The 18097-nt window shown below is 44.0% G+C and overlaps 1 protein-coding gene across 1 annotated transcript in view; it reads right to left on the bottom strand.

Annotated features, from left to right (window-relative positions):
• Positions 1-9892, bottom strand: part of KAZN (kazrin, periplakin interacting protein) — a 161336-nt gene extending 151444 nt beyond the window's left edge. Inside the window, exon 1 of the mRNA XM_034068521.1 lies at positions 9759-9892. Coding sequence (XP_033924412.1) covers positions 9759-9794 — 36 coding nt within the window. The 5' untranslated portion in view covers positions 9795-9892. The remainder of the gene's footprint in view (positions 1-9758) is intronic.
• Between the last annotated feature and the right edge of the window lie 8205 nt (positions 9893-18097).

Below are 18097 nucleotides of genomic sequence, written 5' to 3'. Positions count from 1 at the left end.
GATTCAGAGCATGCACACATTTAGGAGAGGACGTGTGGCATGCTGGAAATCTAATAAAAGTTGGAGTTGGGTGACTGAGCAGCAAATGATTGGTTTTTCCAGCCTCCACGTGCTAAAGTGGAGGTTAAGCACAAGCAGCAGGTCAAAAACTGTCAGCATTGCAACAAGATAGTTCAATTAAATTCAAATATCAGAAGACAAAAAGTCGTGGTTTCCTTATAATAAACATTTTCGTGTAACATTTAACTCAGAGAGTGGCTAATTCCATTTATGTTAATATTAAACTAGCACAGTTTTGCTTTTAGCTTAATCACTAAGCAACTGAGCTACCATCAGAACTCAGGTTATCTAGCAGTTATCCCACAAATATTGGGGCTGAATTCTGACATTGCCCCATTAAAACCCATGGGGAGTTTCCTAAGAGTCCCATGACAGGAGAGTCAAAGATATAAAACCCGACATGTTACATGTTAATTGGTCCCAACCCCATTCATGGTTCCAGTCCCACTCAAAGCCTTTTAATTAATGGAAAACTTGGGCAGAACCGATAGCACCAATTATTGCTAAGAGGTACCAAGGTGCATTACTTGATATTTATTATTAACAGCATCTTTTAAAGCTATTTTCATCTTAAGGATCTCAAAGCTTTTTCACATTAATGAACGAAGAACCTCACACCATCACTGTGAAGTAGGCAAATGCTATTCCCAACTCACAGATAAATGAGGAAGATTGGAATTAAATTACATCATTAAATTCACACAACAGATACAAGACATGTTCTCCAACAGGAACAGCAGTCCTGAAGTGATGAAGGGGTTTTGCAATCAATGAATCCATCTCCTTGCTCAGGAAATCTGAGTCCAGAAAAAATCTCCTGTTTGCCAAAGCTCTGTGCAAATGGAATCAGACAGAGCGTGTTTAACATGGATGCTACCACTAGCAAGCAACTTAGCCTATAGCCTAGAAGGAGTTAAAGCCTCAAGAAGTACAACATCTGGACAAGATCTGCTGCCAGGGTTAACTGGCATGGCTGTTTGGAATATTTTGCCTCTTAGCAGGAATAGCAGACCCAGGATGCTCTTTGGGTTTTCCAAAGCTCTTTCATTTAAATTTGCTTTCAAAACCAAGACAGATTTTGCTTTGCCAGACGAGTTCCCTATCCAGCATCTGAGGGATGGATGCAAAAAAATCAGTTAATCTTTACCAAGCAAGCACTTACAGCAAGTGTCAAGAGATGGGGGAAGAACACAGAGGCTGCTCTATCTCACAGAGCCATTCAGTAGTTAGTAGTTTTATCAAGACAAAATAAAAATGTAGAGCTTGGCTGGCTCACACCTCCCAGCTGGGCTCAGCTTTGATGACCACTTAAGGTTGGAAGGAAAGTTTGCAGCTGGTTCAAGGGAAAGAATTGCTTGGTGATGGAGCTCTTGGCCTTCTTGGTGGCTTAATACAGTGACACAGTACTGATGCAGTTTGCTTTGGGGGCTTTGTGGGGTTTTCTTTTGCTTATTTGTTAATGACAAATGGAGCAAGAGACTCTCGGGGCAGAAGAAAACATATTGAGCACTTGAAGACTCAGGAAAAAGTGTTTTATTCCCTCCATGTCCTTCATGTCTGCTTACCGAGCACAGAGTGAAGCTGACTGGGATTTTGTGTTTCATTTGTTGGCTGCACAACTGGGGTTTTCTTTTCTTATTAAGTGAAATTCTGCATTGCTGATACAGTGCTGCGATAGCAGATACACTCTCGGCTCCCCTAATTGCTGCTTCTACATTTAGGAAGATCCTTATCGTTTATCTCTGTGACTCTCATTAACACCTGCAGAGCATTTACACACACACACACACACCCCCATCATGAATATGCATCACAGATTAAGTAACACAAAATTGTCATCATCTTCTTTGCCATTCAACAGGACTCTGCATTTGAAGCACTCTGTCCTGGACCCCCTGCTCAGAGGTGTGAGGGCATTTTGTGGTTGAAGGTAGCAGAGAAATTGGAATTACTGGGTATCTACTGGGTATCTACTATCTCCCTGAAGAGATCTCAGCTTCTTTATACATTTTCTCTTTCACTCAGCCTTGGTTCCCCTCTGACTCAAAGAAAGGTATCTATCTTGTTTTCTCATGTGCTATATCCTTTAATACATTTACAGGTAAGTGTATTTCTCTCTTTCTGAAGCACAGTGCTGACATGCTGCTATATAACATCTGACTTCAACCTCTCCACTGGCGTGACCATTCTCTCTTGCTGACCTCCACACAGTAATGAAAACATAAAAGTCAATACTAATTTACAAGCAGTTATATGAATAATAGACCTGTTGAGACTCTCACTTCTGCACCCTTTACACATGAGGTTATGGTCTCCTGTTTGTGTAAGTGTTTGGGGTTTTTTTAAGTCTACTCTTGCACAGCTGCAAATAATGAAACATTTCTGAGCTTTCAACCACAATATCAAACCTAACTCAGAATAATGAGGATTTTTCAGTACAGCATTTTCCTTTGGTACTTTTTAGTATCAAAGGAAAGCAAAACATGAAAGAGGGAGAATGAAATCAGAACCAACCCAATGTTGCAGCGCTGAAGCATCTTGTACCCAATGCATTACCATTAGCTCCAGTCTTACAGGACTTGGATGGTAGTAAATGTAATGTTGCTTTTCAGTACCATTACTTAGTGTCATAAATATTTTGTTGCAGCAAAGGTAGGCAAGAGAATCCATCCTTTACATGGTCCCAGGCTTGTCCCTCACTGTGACAGTGTTTTTTATCCCCTCCTAAGTTCTGCTTCATTTCCAGAATCAGATCATTTAAGCTGAACTTCTCCCTCATCCCAATGTTCAATACGACTGCAATACAACGACTGTCTCCTTCCTGCCTTGGAAATTGCTTTTTTCCACTGCTCCCCAGCACAGCTCTGCAGCAACAGAGCAAAGCACATTGAGAACTGCAACACATGCTGCACACACAGGCAAGGAGCAAATTGAGACACAGCACCACAGCAGAGGGATGGCAGGAACCTCAGTCACAACAAGCATCCGCTCGTGAGGAACCAGCTGAACTGTGATTCTCTTCATGATGCAGTTATGTTTTGTGTAGATAAAGATTTGACACATTCAAGACATCTCTTTCTTCCCAGTCCCAGGGGAGGATGGGATCAGAGTCTGGCCAGGGTACAGCAATAGCTACATGACCACAGTGACCCTCAGATGACAACCCTGCCAAGCAATGACACTGAAAATATACAGCAACAACTATCCTTACCCAGCACCAAAGGCTCAACACATGTATTAGTATCAGACAGATGAAAACATGGGTCAAATCTCCTCCTCCTGTGCTAGGTAAATGCCAAGAGCATGTAACATTCAAGAGGATCACAGCTCCTACAGAGCCCCACTGTTTGTGGGCAGCTCTTGATGCACAGAGCTGTGCTGGTAAAGACTGCAGCAGGAACATTACAGCTTTGATCACCCCTCATTATACAGCACATCATTCTCCAAAGAAATTGAACTAATAGAGACAGTCCACAAATCAATTTTTACTCTCCTGGAGCATGAGGAGAGGCAGTGGGTTGTCAGCTACATGTTTAGGGACAGGCACGGCAAATAGGGCTCACATCACATATGCTAATGATGTCATTAGGCACAACATGGTCCTTGATGAAGGTTGTGTTTTAACTTCTTATCCTTCAACAAGAGCAAGAGTCTTTTCAGCTCCCTTTCAGACTAGACCTAGCAGGATCATTAGAAACTTGGAAGTGGCTAACAAGAATTCTTCTTAGGGAAATGGGATGGCAAGATTAATGCAAAAAAATACAATATGAAGAGCAGCAGGTTTGGTTTTCAGGCTTTCCCTTAAATACATCCTGATTTTAACTGAAGCTTTTTTTCAAGGCAAACCAGCTTACAAAATGTGAACGCTGACATACATGACTGCCAACTGACAACTGCATTTTGGTAATATTCCATAAAAAAGAATTAGCATCATACCTCTTTCTGCAGCTTCTAAAACACATCAGTGTGGTAAGGATGCTTTCAGAACTTGAATAATGCAAGTTTATCGGAACAAAGAACAAATCCTCCCTTCCCTTTTCTGCCTGTTGGTGTTTATATGACCCACTCATGTGAAAATAAAGGTCCTGGGGTTTTGCTCCTGAAGCATGGTCTGCTAAAAATCAGAGGAGCAGATGGTGGTAAGTGTTTAACTAGCACGCAAAACATTGCAACAACATGGCTGGGTTTGTACAACAGACCTCCACAGAAAATAGGAATTCTTTTTAAAGGTCAGTTGATGAAATGTACTGCTATTAGTTCTGCAGCTGTTATCACAGCTCTCTCAGCAGTAGCCACCTTGGAAAGACAAGAGACAACACTGCAGAAAAAAAAAGTATGGAAAACAGCTCAAGAAATATGTAGTTTTTTGTTAAGTGAGGAAAGGAATGGAGACTCCTCAGGACAAGAAATACAAGGAGCTACTGGAGAGGGTCCAGCTGAGGCCATGAGGGTGCTCAGGGCTCTGGAGCATCTCTCTCATGAGGAGAGATTGCAGGAGCTGGGCCTGGTTACTGTAGAGAAGAGCAGCCTGAGAGGGGATTTCATCAATGCACATCAATAACTCAAAGGTGGGTGCCAGCAGGATGGTGCCAGACTCTTTCCAGTGGTGCCCAGTGATAGGATAAGGAGCAATGGCCATAAACTAAACCACAGCAAGTTTCACCCCAACATGAGCAAGAACATCTTTCCATTGAGGTGGCAGAGCCCTGGCACAGGCTGCCCAGGGGGGTTGTGGAGTCTCCTTCTCTAGAACCATCCCAAACTCGCCTGGCTACATTCCTCTGTGACCTGCTCGGGGTGGTCTTGCAATACCTACAGACCTGTGTTGGTAGACACTGGCTAAAGGTTTGTCCCACTAGTTAATGAAAGCTGGAGCCATTTTATCCACAGCAAAGTGTTGGAACACTTAAGGAAAAAGAAACAAAACTTCTAAAGGTAAAGGAAAGAGATCTTTCCCCTCTGACTCTGGGGCAATGTCCATCCTATTTTGTTCACAACTTATGCTGCAAGTAGCACCACGTTTATTTTCTGTCTTTGCCTAAGAAAGAAATTACCCCCTTGGCAGAGAAGTGGTTGAATATCTACATCCTCATGCTCTCATACCTAGTCAACAACTGAAATCCAGCTAAAGCCAGGTGCCCTAGAAGGTTACTAAGCTAATCTTGCTCTTAAGTCATCATTTTTGGTATGATTGCTTCTGAAAGGTTGACTCCAAACCAAAAGATTGTCTCTGTGTCTATTTATAACTTCTATAACAAGACCTAAGAGGGCCCAGGCAATAATCACACCACTGTTAGGAAAGGAACTGAACGAAAAGATAGTGTTTCTCCCAAAGAACTTAAAATCCACTTGAAGTCAATTAAACACTTTATGGAAGCAATTAAATGTACTGCACTTCCTGCAAGCTTGGCTTTTAAGGTCAGGCATCCAGAAAAATTACATGTGTTCTGCCATATAAGAGAGAACATTACCCTGCGTCTGAGGCTGATGCTGGTGCCTGGATGGACCTTTTCAATTCATTAGGCAAATTGCTTGGGCAAACTGCTACATTAGAGCTGCTGCATATGACTCAGCCCTTAGAATATGATGTTCCTCCTGCTCCGTGCCAGTTAAGTCTCTCACAATAGCAATTAGAAACAGAGAGTCAAGTAAAAGAAAACAAACCAAGAAGTAATTTAGGCAAAGCTGAGGGGAGATTTACAGTTTGAAGGTGTAATGGATTCACCTCACGTGTGTCTCAGAAGCAATAAATCCTGCTTAGGGAAACGTCTGAGGAAAAAACACTGCTCGGCTATAAAACTCCACCTCTGAGGATTATAAAACAACATGCACAGAGCAAACATCCTTTCTGAGGATAATAGGACTGTCAGAAATGATTGACAACAATGACAATCTATCATAGGCTGCTGTAGCCCTGCGGCAGCATCTTGCATGGGGCTGTCTGGCAGAAGTGAACTGTTTATTCATTCCTATACCATGTGGAGGATGGAACATGTCATAGAATAAGTGCACCTTTTCTTTTCATCTGCTTTTATGCACCCACATTATCTAAGTACACCTTTTAGTTCATATAACACTGTCTCAATTTTCCCCTCGGATTTCTCCCCCCTTTCAGCTCCGCTATGCAGATGATGACTTGCTGAGCACTGCTCAGAGGAAGGTGATGCCTTTGTACCTCCAGCCTGACATCAGGAAGCTGTTGAAAACCTGAAACAAATATGAGAAAGGAGCAATGCGGCTGCAGAGCTCCTACCCTCACTCAGAGGGAGGGTGATGCTCCCTTTCCAGAGCTCTGCCAGCCCAGCAGCAAGCGTGCAGGTCAGTGAGCAGTCCCTCCAATGGGGTATTTTCATGATGAGGAAATCCTATCCGGGGTGCTTAATGGATGGAGACCACCAGGGGCAAGAGATCCCTGCAGATTGTAATGACTTCCATTAAATCACTGTCTTCCCTGGGCAGAATCTGAGCTGACAGCCTATTGCTGAGAGACTCCACAGAGCTTATTACCTAGCCCCGCATGCAGTTTAATACTGCTGACGGGGCTGACATAGCAGCAGCTGCCTCTCTGCCAGCTCCCAGCACCATGCTCACACTCATCCTGCCAGTGCTACTTCAGTTGACATTGATGGCATTTATGGAGGCAGGAAGAGTGCAAAATACACAAGGGAAAGCCCCATTTCCCAGGGAGAAAGCCCTATCATGTATGGGAGATGAGATGATTTTTCCCCCCATTTTGTCTGTTTCTCTATCCCATGTTTACCAATAAGTGACACCCAGCATGGCAGATTTCTCCTATAAAGCCATAGTCACTACCACCACAGGTGCTTGTACACCGCTACTGCAAAAACTGAGGCATGAAAATCAGTAAAAAGTAGAGTAAACTGGCAAAACAGATTGGCAAAGAGGTTCATCTAAGAAGCTGAGGGAGAAATAAACATGGCCTAATGAAGGGAATGGGCTGACTCAGAAGCATGGAGTTCACATTCTGACTATGAGAAAATACAGCTGTGAAACCCTGAACAACCCTTCCAGTGCTTCTGTTGCTCTTCTCCATGCTGATAAGCATCCTTGTTATTCTACACTCTCAGTGCAGCTTCACAGGCAGATGTACATGGTCCTCATCACGGCCTGGTCCAAAAATGCTCACAGCATTTTCCATAGTGCAAAACTATGTTTGACTGATTTCATGATCCATCTTAAGCCAGAAAAATGACTCAAGATCAAAGTTAGATCCATGGTAGACCTTCTGGCCTGCTGGTGTCCAGGCAGGGTTACTAAACTTCATATAACTTCTTTCCACATCATAAAGACAGCAAACATGAGACATCATCCCCACTGGCTGTGCTTTCAAAGCAGATTCATAGTGTCAGAGAAATGGCCATTAACTGTCCCCTTTGCTCCATCACTTCTAGTGGGTTAGCAGTCCAGCTAATTCCTACCCAAAACTTCAAGCTGGATATTCTCTCCTCAGATTATTTACCAATCAAAATCAGGTCCACACCAAGAGAGGAGAAAAGGGAGTAAAAGGGTCAAGCACTGGATTTCAGCTTATCTTTGCACAGAGCCTTGCACAATCAATCTTGGTTAGAGCTGCAGGGCTCCATCTTCCCATAAAAAAAACTAGCTGGGAAGAAATGAGATCAGGTCAGGAAAGGGAAATAATTGCATTGGTGATGTTTTTTCCTCCTGTGTAATTAGAGCCATAGGGCACTCTGCAGTCAGGGTTGGTAAGTACTTTATATGCACACACTGGTGGTGATATTCCTGTTTAGGTAGCTTGCTGCCAGCCACATGTTTCCTCACTTTATTGGGTTTTTTTGTACTTGATGCTGTCACTTGTTTAGCTCCATCCTTTTACTCACCACTACCGCTTCTCACCCTGTCATCCTTCCAACCTGGAACTCTCAGGCAGAAAACAGTCCTGTCCTTTCTGGGAAAGGATCCAGGATCCCCGCACATGAGGAGGATGCAGAAGCACTTGACATTTCCCCATTGTTAATAGCATTTCCTTAATCAGTCACTCTATCACAGGCACTTAACATGTATTCAGGACAACTGATAAGTAGCAGAGCAATTCTCAAGTGCTAAAAAAGGATTCCTGCACAAGGAGATTATCAATAGGTGCCTTTTTGCCCTGTATTTATTTTAATCTGCAAGATGCAGATGCCTGTAAGCACCTGCCTACTCTCCTGCCTGACTCCCCAGTGTATTCCCACCTCCAGCACAGGCTATGGGAGCAAATCCAAATGCACAGCCTAACCCTTTGTGTTCTCTGTGACATTTCAGCAGTATTCTGTCCATTGGTTTGGGGTAAATGGAGGTGACTTGTCTCAAGACATACCACAGGGACATAAACACCACACTCATAGAAATTAAATCCTGAGCACAGTTGTAATGGTTTGCTCACTGTGCACTCCACACCCTCCAAAGCCTGGATTGACTCCCCGTGCAATTATATCCAACATTAAAACACATATGCCACTAATAGCAGGGATCCCCAGGCCACTTCTTGTATGCACCAAGATCTCTACCAGCCAAAGTAATCAGAACCAAAGGCTTTGAAAGTGAGAGAAACAGATAAGAGAACCACCAGACTCCACATGGGAGGATATGAGAGTAAAACACAAAAAGACATAGCTTTCTCTGCTTGCATCCTCCATTTGGACACTTGTAAAGTGCTGGCAGCAAGTGACAGCCACCTGGGCTCTGGGGACACATTGGTTAAAGGAGCACTGGTAATTGCAGTAACACTACCAGCACCGACACGTGTTGGTACTTGCAACGGCAAGCCAGGGTTAGCATGGGATAGCAATCAGGAAAACCCTGAAGATTATTATTTGGTTAATCCTTATAGGAATAATTTCCTCCTCTTCTATTTCCTTGTTACATTTCTATCAAGAGGCGATAAGCACAAGCTGCAATATGGGAAATACCAATAAAATGTTCACAAGACCAAAAAGTCCCCCATGAGAGTGGTCCAAGTGTGGGGGCCAGACTGTGTGATCCCAGCCCTGGAGAGCTCAGGACAGTCTCAGACCTGCTTTGTGAAGGTTTAGGGCTTACCAGAGGAGAAGGGGAGGGAGAACACCCTGTTTTCAAAGCAACCCTCCACTACAAGCTGCCATTTTCCATCCAGGCTTTACAAATAAGACCAAAACAGAATATATATACTGAATATTTCAAAGGGGTCTTTTTTATAGGATGAAGGAAGCACACTAGAATGCAGGAAACCTACAGAGATTTTATGTCAAAGCAGCAGAGGCACAAAGAAACATCTGCACATTGTTACATGACTTCTAACTGGCGTTTCAGAGCATGGCTAAACCAACAGCTCAGTTATGTGTCTGGCAGTTCTAAAACAGGCATTCAGGACAGATGCTCAGTGGAAAATGACTTTCTTTTGCTAGGGCTGATGCTGGATTCCCATAGATGGGTATTGCTTCACTTTTCTCCTGAAACTTCAGAGCAATTCTCAACCCTAAATCTGAGATCCAGACCCATCACAAGTAACATGCTCCAGTCACTGAGACCCCTTTCACACAGCTGCAGATTTCAGGAGGCAAAGACAATTTTAAACAAGAGTCAAGGACTAATGTTTTCCACTGGTAAAACTGTCCATGAAAATGATGTACTGCCTCTGGATCTATGTAATGTGCCTTCCTTGTGTCCTAACAAATAGGAGTTTATTGATTTCCTACCTGTGCATCCATAAGAAGGTGCCTCATCAACATCATGGCATCTTTGAGGGATTCCTTCTCGCTGGGCAAAAAGGCATCTTCATCTTCATCCAGTGTTTTTGACTTGTTGACGATGAAATGGGAGATCTGGTCATTCAAGGAATGAAGCGACTCCACAGCTGTGGAGACAGAGAGGGAAAGCAAAAAGGGCATGAAACGGTGCTGGAAGGAGCTGACACCATTTCTCAGTTTGAGAATCCATACAATCTGCTTTTGAAAGGTGTAGCTGGAAAATGGTCCCCATGACCTCCCTTTCCCTCTCTGCTGAGAATGCCATCAAAGGCATGGTAAAAACTAGTGACTACCATGAAGTAAAATACGGATGGAGAACTGCAGCAACAGCAACAGGATGATATAGTCTAAATTAATACTATAGAGTTAACACTAAGTGAACACTACAGTGTTAATTTTTGGTTGCTTCCAGATATCAAGCAGACTCAATTAGAACCCGAGCACCTCAGTCTCACCACTCCTCCAGCCAGGCCACATCCAGTCAGTTTTCCCTATGTGATACAGTTTTGCAGCACCAAAATTGTATTTTCAATAGTAAATACACGCTGCAGCAGGCATGAGGGTTATGAAAGTACTGAGTTATTGCTCTAAGGATCAATAATTATAAATAACCAAAAGGTATACGTGCATCTAAAGCTAAATCTAAGATTTAAGGTTATATCCAAGCAGTAGCTAACAGAATATATGGATGGGAACAAGATGCACTGAAAAATTCTGAAACAGAATAGTTGGTTACAAAGAACACTTTTCATAAGTTTGTCCCATATTAGCATTCATAAAAGTCAGTTGAAACTAAAGATCCTTTCTGTGAAGAAGCAACCCATGAGCCTTGTCTCCTAGGATGTGGCAGCTGTAGCATATAGCTGTGAAGAAATAAATTGACAAATAACAGCTCATTGCTAGAGTTAAAGTAAGAAAAAAAGTCTCCTGGCTCCCAGCTCAGAAACCTGCTCCCTACAGTGCCTGGAACCCAGAACTTGATGCTACATGGAGGCAGAAGCCAGAAAAATTGGCTTTTTATTACACAGGGAATGCAGAACGCAAGACAAACAATTAAAATACTGGCCATTTACTTTATTCACAATTATAGGTAATTGAAACACTGTTAATCTTTTAAATTCTCCTTCACAGGGTCAAACCCCAGGTATTATACATGGGATTCTGCTCCCAATCATGCATAGCAGAAATCACCAGCTCCATGGCTCACAGGAGTCCTCCAGCAATTCCACACACTTTATGATGCTGCAGTTTACACAGGCTGTAATATCGGAACTAATGGCAAAATATGTTTCTTCCGCCCAATGAAAAGCTTTGCTTTGCTACAGATTTGAAAGCTCTACCATGCAATTTGCTTTTAACCCATCCCAAGGCTGGAGTTTTCATTTTACTGTAGGCTCATTAAACAAATGAGGCTCCAATAACTGGTCAGTGTATTTTCTTCCTGCCAGCGGTTCAATGCAGTGAAGCCCTTTGATAAGTTTGCAGCTCAGAGTAACACATCACTGTCACACACACTGAACTGTGCTTCAGCTGTACATACTGCAAAGCCTGATTTGCTCAGGCTGTTTATGAATAAGGTGATGTGTTATTTAGGACTCTTTGACAGACTGATTTTGAGAACACAAGGCAACTGAAAAACACTCGACCTAGTTCTGTCCAAAGAAGATCTTACCACAGGATTCAGAGAAGTAAAGATTAGCCAGAAGCCATACTCATTCAAGAGCAAATCTTCCCCAGACAAAGGCTGATAATAGAAACCAGGTGTCTCCGAAATGCAAGAGTGAAAGGACGGAATCCTCCTTACTGAAAGTACTTTTTATGGGGGATTGGGAGAATTTCCCAGGCTTGGGGTATTTATGTACCTCACAGCTAATAGAAAAGGTATTTGAGGCTCACTATGATGATGTCTCCATTTTAAACCATACCATCAATCATATTCAAGATAAGGGCTTTTCAATAACTAAATGAACCAGCTTCAGCTTTCCCAAACATACAGCACATGGGCTTAGGGTGGCAGTGGCTCACACACAGGCACTGGGAAAGCATAGATACTGCAGCCCAGCAGCCTGGACAGCACTGGGCTTCTTTGCCTGAGGCACTCAAACACAGGGGTTTCAGCTTTGCAAGTTGTTCCACCCAGAAAAAGCGGTTTGCTCCCTCTGTATAAAAGCTACTGACTCCTGCATCCATGGCACCTTCAAGGTACAGCAAACCAGCATAGTGACAAGTATATCACTGGGGTGGATAGTGTACTAAGCTGGTCATGCTCCTCTTGTGACTGCCAGATGCTCTGCTCTGGAGCCAGGCTGAGAGAGCTGGGCTGGGGCAGCCTGGACAAGAGAAGGCTCCTGAAGGGGAGACCTGAGAGCAGCTCCAGTGCCCGAAGGGGCTGCAGGAAACCTGGAGAGGGGCTTGGGACAAGAGCCTGTAGGGACAGGCTAAGGGGAATGGCTTGAACCTGCCCGAGGGGAGACTGAGATGAGCTCTTAGGCACAAGCTGTTCCCTGTGAGGGTGCTGAGGTGCTGGCACAGGGTGCCCAGAGAAGCTGTGGCTGCCCCATCCCTGGCAGTGTTCAAGGCCAGGTTGGACAGAGGGGCTTGGAGCAGCTGCTCCAGTGGAAGGGGTCCCTGCCTGTGGCAGGGGTTGGAGCTGGAGGAGCTTTAAGGTCCCTTCAGCCTGAACCAGTCAGATTCTACTTAAGTAAAGTAACACATGACCATCAACACATTTGGGAAGTTTTCCAACATCACAGTTTCTCTCTGCACAGTTTATCATATTGACTGTGTGACATCTGGGTCTTCTTCCATAGTACTCAGTCCTGGTCATTGCCAGAAAGAGATCTGAGGGCTTGGATGCATCTCATGCTGCCCTCCCTCTGCACTGCAGTGATTGCAGACCAGGTGCCTAAAAGCTTTCCTCCCACACTCTCCCCTCCCAGTTTTACAAATATATTTCTTTCTTGCTTTCTACCTCTGAGGTTAAACTGGACAAGATAAAGAGCTGTTACTGACAATTCCATATGGGCTGGTTTTGTTTAGCTCAGTATGTCAATACCTCATTTACAGCTGAACAAAACAAGAAGATGAAGGAGCCTTCAAGGAACACTGCCCCCAGCCAAACCATTTCAGTGCTGCTCTCCAGAGTAAAACTTGCTGATAACATGTAGACAAAAGTCACCTGTGCCACAAATCTGCCCTCACCACATAGTCAGCAAGACCCAGACAGGGGGGGCCAAGCAGCAGATCCACCATCTGATCCATCTGCTTTCACTCAAGATGCATGATCCATCAGAACAGAGGGAGACAGAGGTGGATTTTTGGGGCCCACCTAGTGCAAATGAAGACAAAACTGTAATCACACAATCATAGACTGGTTTGGGGTGGAAAAGACCTTAAGATCATCCAGTTCCATATCCGTGCCATGGGCAGGGATACCTCACATGTGGGTGTGCATATTGTTCAGTAGGGTTCTTGCATTGCCCGTTGGTTCCTGGTCTCCTCCTGGGTGTATTTTGACAACACACACGTCCTGCACCAATGCCAGGGACAATATTTCCTCTGGAAAGTCTCTGCATCCATTTCCCATACTCAGGCATCTAAAAGTTTAAGCACTTTCTCTTTTCTGAGGCCCATTACCATTGATTTGTTCACACCATTATAAATAAAGGTCTGTCAGCATTTCTATTATGAATCTCTGCAAGTCAGGCAGAAGGATTCATTCTAGCACAGAGGGTGGTGCTGATGTGATTTTCTTTTCTCCCCTCTAACGAAAAAGGAAGTGAAGAACTAAAAGCCACACAAAGCTTTTGCCTTCTTAGAGAATTTTTATTTCTTGAAAGAAAGAAAATCAGGGCTTAGCATTCCTCCATTCACTGGCACACAAGGATTTCTCCAGCACTCTTCACTTTCCAAAATCAGTTTTACCAAGAATTTGATGGCCTGCAAGCAAAAGCTTAGACCTGTCTTGACTACATAATTTTACTGAAGGGTGGGACCTATGTACATCACACACTATTGCATATCACAACCCAGGCCACCATCATGCTTGTAAACCAAACATCTCCTCATGTGTTAATGCACACGAAGCCAGAGGTGCCTCACAGCGATGCTCTGCTGTGGATACAGGGGAGCTGAGTTTCTCCAAGTCACCATGAAGAAATCATTTTGGAATTGTATGTCCTCACACCAGCCAACACTCAAAACCCTCAGGCAGTGTTCAAGGCCAGGTTGGACAGAGCCTTGGGTGATATGGTCTAGTGTGAGGTGTCCCTGCCCATGGCAGGAGGTTGAAACTGGATGATCTTAAGGTCCTTTCCAACCCTGACTATTTTATGATTCTATGAAGCTGTAGGCTTCTCATACACAACTGCAGCAGGTATATGGCTACACGCAGGCAGCACCAGGTTTAATTTTCTTATCACTCCTAGCTGCATTAGCATCTCTATCAGATACGTCAGTCCTGAAAGTCATCTTCTCAGCACAAGTATATATTTATCCCATCCTTTCTGACCAATGCAGAATTGAAGACAGAGAAATTCCTTTATCCCCTGAAATTTTGGCTTGAGCCAGAAGCCCACATCTGCTTTCAGTAATATGAATGTACACCAGAGTTCTCCTTAAGCTAATGGCTTCCTGCCAGATTCACACTGACTGTGACCAGGAATGGGTATGTGGAGCAGTTCTTCCATCTTTGTGATGTTAAAGTAATTCAATTCACACAAAATTACGTTATCCAAAGTTATACCAATCTTATCTGAAGCAATAGCTCCATATTCTCCAATGTTTCTTCTCTTTCCCTTTAAGAAGTTTAGTGCTGTTTGAGCAATACGTGGCACATTAAGCTCTGGGGGGCAAACACTTCTCTCATTTGAAATTCTCTTGGTTTAGAGAAATGAGAATTATTTTCCAGTGAGAAGGTGGAAAAAGCAGATGAGTATTTGACTTGCTCTGGTCTTTAACAGCATCTGCCATATCCCTGTGTTCAAACTCTGCTTAGCAAAACAGATCTTTCTCCATGCAGGCAATGGAAAATGTATTTGAAAATAAAAGCAGCTGAGTCTTTCTCATGAAAGCAGAAGGTGCGCTTCCAACCCTCAAACCTACACACAAAATAACACCAAAGAAACCTAAAACAGCACACCATTTCTGACCCTAGTTTTCTGGATGTCCTGTGTCAGTCTGCAATCCAACTTCCAAAGGGCACTTCTCAGAAGAAGATATTTGATATTTCTCATTTAAATCAAGAGGAACTTCCTGCCTTGTGCCCACTAAAAGTCTAAGTGAGAAGGACAGTTAAGTGCCCTGGGTTCAGCAGTAGCAGTCATTTTTCTCCTTCTTAGTAGCTGGTGCAGTGCTGTGGTTTTGACTTTCAGCCTGGGAACAGCACTGATAACACCAATGTTTTTAGTTGCCACTCAAATGTTTACTCTGAGCAAGGACTTTGTGAGCCTCATGCTCTGCCGGGGAGGAGGGAAAGCTGGGAGGAAGCAGAGACAGGACACCTGACCCAAACTGACCAAAGAGGTATTCCATACCACAGCATGGCATGCGCAGGATGTAACTGAGAGTTACCCGGAAGGGCTGGATCACTGCTGGGTCAGACTGGGTATTGATGAGTGGTATTGTATTCTCTTCCCTTGTAATTTCACTTATCATTATTATTATTGGTGGTAGCAGTGGTTTGCGTTATACCTTAGTTACCACACTGTTGTTATCTCAACCCATGGGAGTTACATTCTTTCAATTCTCCTCCCTTTACCTCCGGGAGGGGGGGGGAAGAAAGGGAGAGAGGGAGGGAGGGAGGGAGGGAGAGGGCTGCGTGGTTGTCTAACGGCCTGGGCTTAAACCACAACAGTTAAGCTTTAAACATTTCTGCTGAGCAACACTTCAACTAAACCCAGCAATTTCTTCCCAAACACATAAGATTATGGACCTCAGATCTAAACCCTACCACACTCAGCTGAGACTCTTGATCCCATAAAAAGAAAGAACAAAAGAAAGAACAAAAGAAAGACATTTTTTCCTTGCTGTATCAGTCCTTTTGGCTTCAGGCTGGTAACACATCAGTAACGCTGCAAGCGAGAGTGAGACAACCAGCGAGGTAGAAGTTACAGTTATCAAAGCCCTGTCAGCTTCCCAGCTTTTCCTGTTCCAATCTCACCATTTCCTCACAGCAAAGAACAATTTTGAGGGCAAAGAAACAAAAACAATCCTCCACTAGTGCTCTGACATCACCTACAAGAAGAGAGAAAATGATGTGTTTCAGAAGTGGCATCCCTCACTGGGGAGGTTCCATCACCTATCAGAGGTGATGTGCTGCATTGGGGAGGTTCAGGTGAGGACCATTTGCCAACCCCAGAAGCAGGAACAGGTCAACAAAGTTGTTTTTCTGCAGGGTGCTCTGGGGAACGAATCACCAGAGCCTGAAGGATGTGAAGGGGAGGAAGCAAATTGCTTTCTGTCAGAGATGAGGGGAAAAATACACTTGCTCCAAAGCTTACTTCAAGGAAGAGGCTGAAGCAGTGAAGTTGCCCCAGGAGAACCCATTTTATACACTCCAGCTACTGCCCAGATGAGTACAAAATAAAATAAACCTTTGGTACTTTATTCTGAGATCTACTAACAAAAGCCAGCAGAGTCTAAAATTAATTCTTGCTAGCAGGAGTGACTAAATGAAAGAGGATGGACACGATCATGATTTTATCAAGGATGCTGTATAAGGATTCTTGGGCTTATTGGCTGACTCTGCTGTGAAAGAAGAGTCATGACACTAGAAGAAGTCAAGAAGACACTGGAAAAAGTCAAGAAGACACTGGACTCCTCTGTAAGCAGTCAGCACTCATAGACATTACTGGAGGTTTCAGAGAGAAAACTAAAAAGCCACACAGTGTGCACAGATCCTTTGAAAACCCACCTCAGCTGAGCACGGAGCAGCCTTTAGAGCCACAGGCTGCCAGGGCAACCTCACCTGCTGATGTGTGACTGTCCAGCAAGAGGAGTGATGTGTGTGGGCAATTCTTGGGTAATATCACTAAAGAGCTACTTGAATAACATCACCGGCATTGTTCTTGCAGAGAGGGAAAAACATATTCAAAGCTCTCTCCATTTTGTTTTGGAGAAAAGAAGGCTCAGGACCTGATGGCTCCCTACAAGTGCCTGACAGGAGGATGGAGCCAGGAGGGGCTGGGCTCTGCTCCCAAGGAACAAGGGATGGGACAAGAGGAAACGGCCTCAAGCTGCACCAGGGCAGGTTTAGATGGAGCTGTGGAACAATTCCTGCCCCAGAGGGTGCTCAGGCATTGGAACAGGCTGCCCATGGCAGGGCTGCAGGCACCAGCCCTGCAAGGGTTCACACAGCATGGAGACGAAGCCTCAGTGCCATGGGTTAGGGGTGGCCTTGACAGTGCTGGGGAACGGTTGGAATTGACAACCTTAAAGCTCTTTTCAACCTGGTTGATTCTATGATCTGCAGAACTGCAATAGTTAGCTCCAGGTCTCTGTAATGTGCAGGGTGCCTGAAGTGCCCAACTGCCTTTCAGCAGAGGATTTCAGCATCTCCCACATTCTCAATCGTGGTGAATTTCTCTTTTTGAAGAGCAGTTAAACCTGCTTTGCTGAGACATTTGACTACATTTCTTACTTTTTTTTAATAATGAAATACTAACTTTCTGTGCAACTTCAGTCCCAAGAATAATGATCCCACTCACAGTGAGGATCTCTCCAAAAGCACTCACTTTTCATCAAAACTGTAAGAGGAAAATCTAGCCTGTTGCTGCTCTGAACTTTCATTTCCACAGCATTTTCGCCACAACGCTTGTGAAATGCTCTCAGCAATGAGGTAGGTGATACCAACACACCAACCAGAGGCCACCCAAGCACAAGTATTCACTTTCTGATGCCTGGGCAGCCCACAGATGTGGGGCACTAAGGGCATGGAGAGACTGCACACAGGTTAACAGCATGTTTTTTTCTTCCTCTAAATCACAGCTGGTTCTCAAAGACTCCCTCATCTCTCTGGCAATGACAGCTTCTGTCCGCAAAGGTTTTGGGACAAATTGAGTGTTCTTCTGAAAGCTCCAAATCCTGACTACGGGATGAATATACAAGCTGTCCTGTGCACATAAGCATGGAAATTTAAGGCAGTTCAGTGTTACAGCACACAGACACATTCAGTGTATAAAAATAAGATCTTTCTAGAGCAAGATTATAAATAATGTCTATCGTTATTTATATTACTGAGATTGGCTGATGGATCTATTGCTGGGTGCAAAGAAAAAGGACATGCAAAA

The sequence above is a fragment of the Melopsittacus undulatus genome, chromosome 12 (assembly GCF_012275295.1).
Source record: "Melopsittacus undulatus isolate bMelUnd1 chromosome 12, bMelUnd1.mat.Z, whole genome shotgun sequence".
Lineage (NCBI taxonomy): Eukaryota > Metazoa > Chordata > Aves > Psittaciformes > Psittaculidae > Melopsittacus > Melopsittacus undulatus.
The sequence above is the reverse complement of the archived record's forward strand: the minus strand, read 5'-3'. Positions and strand labels throughout refer to the sequence as shown.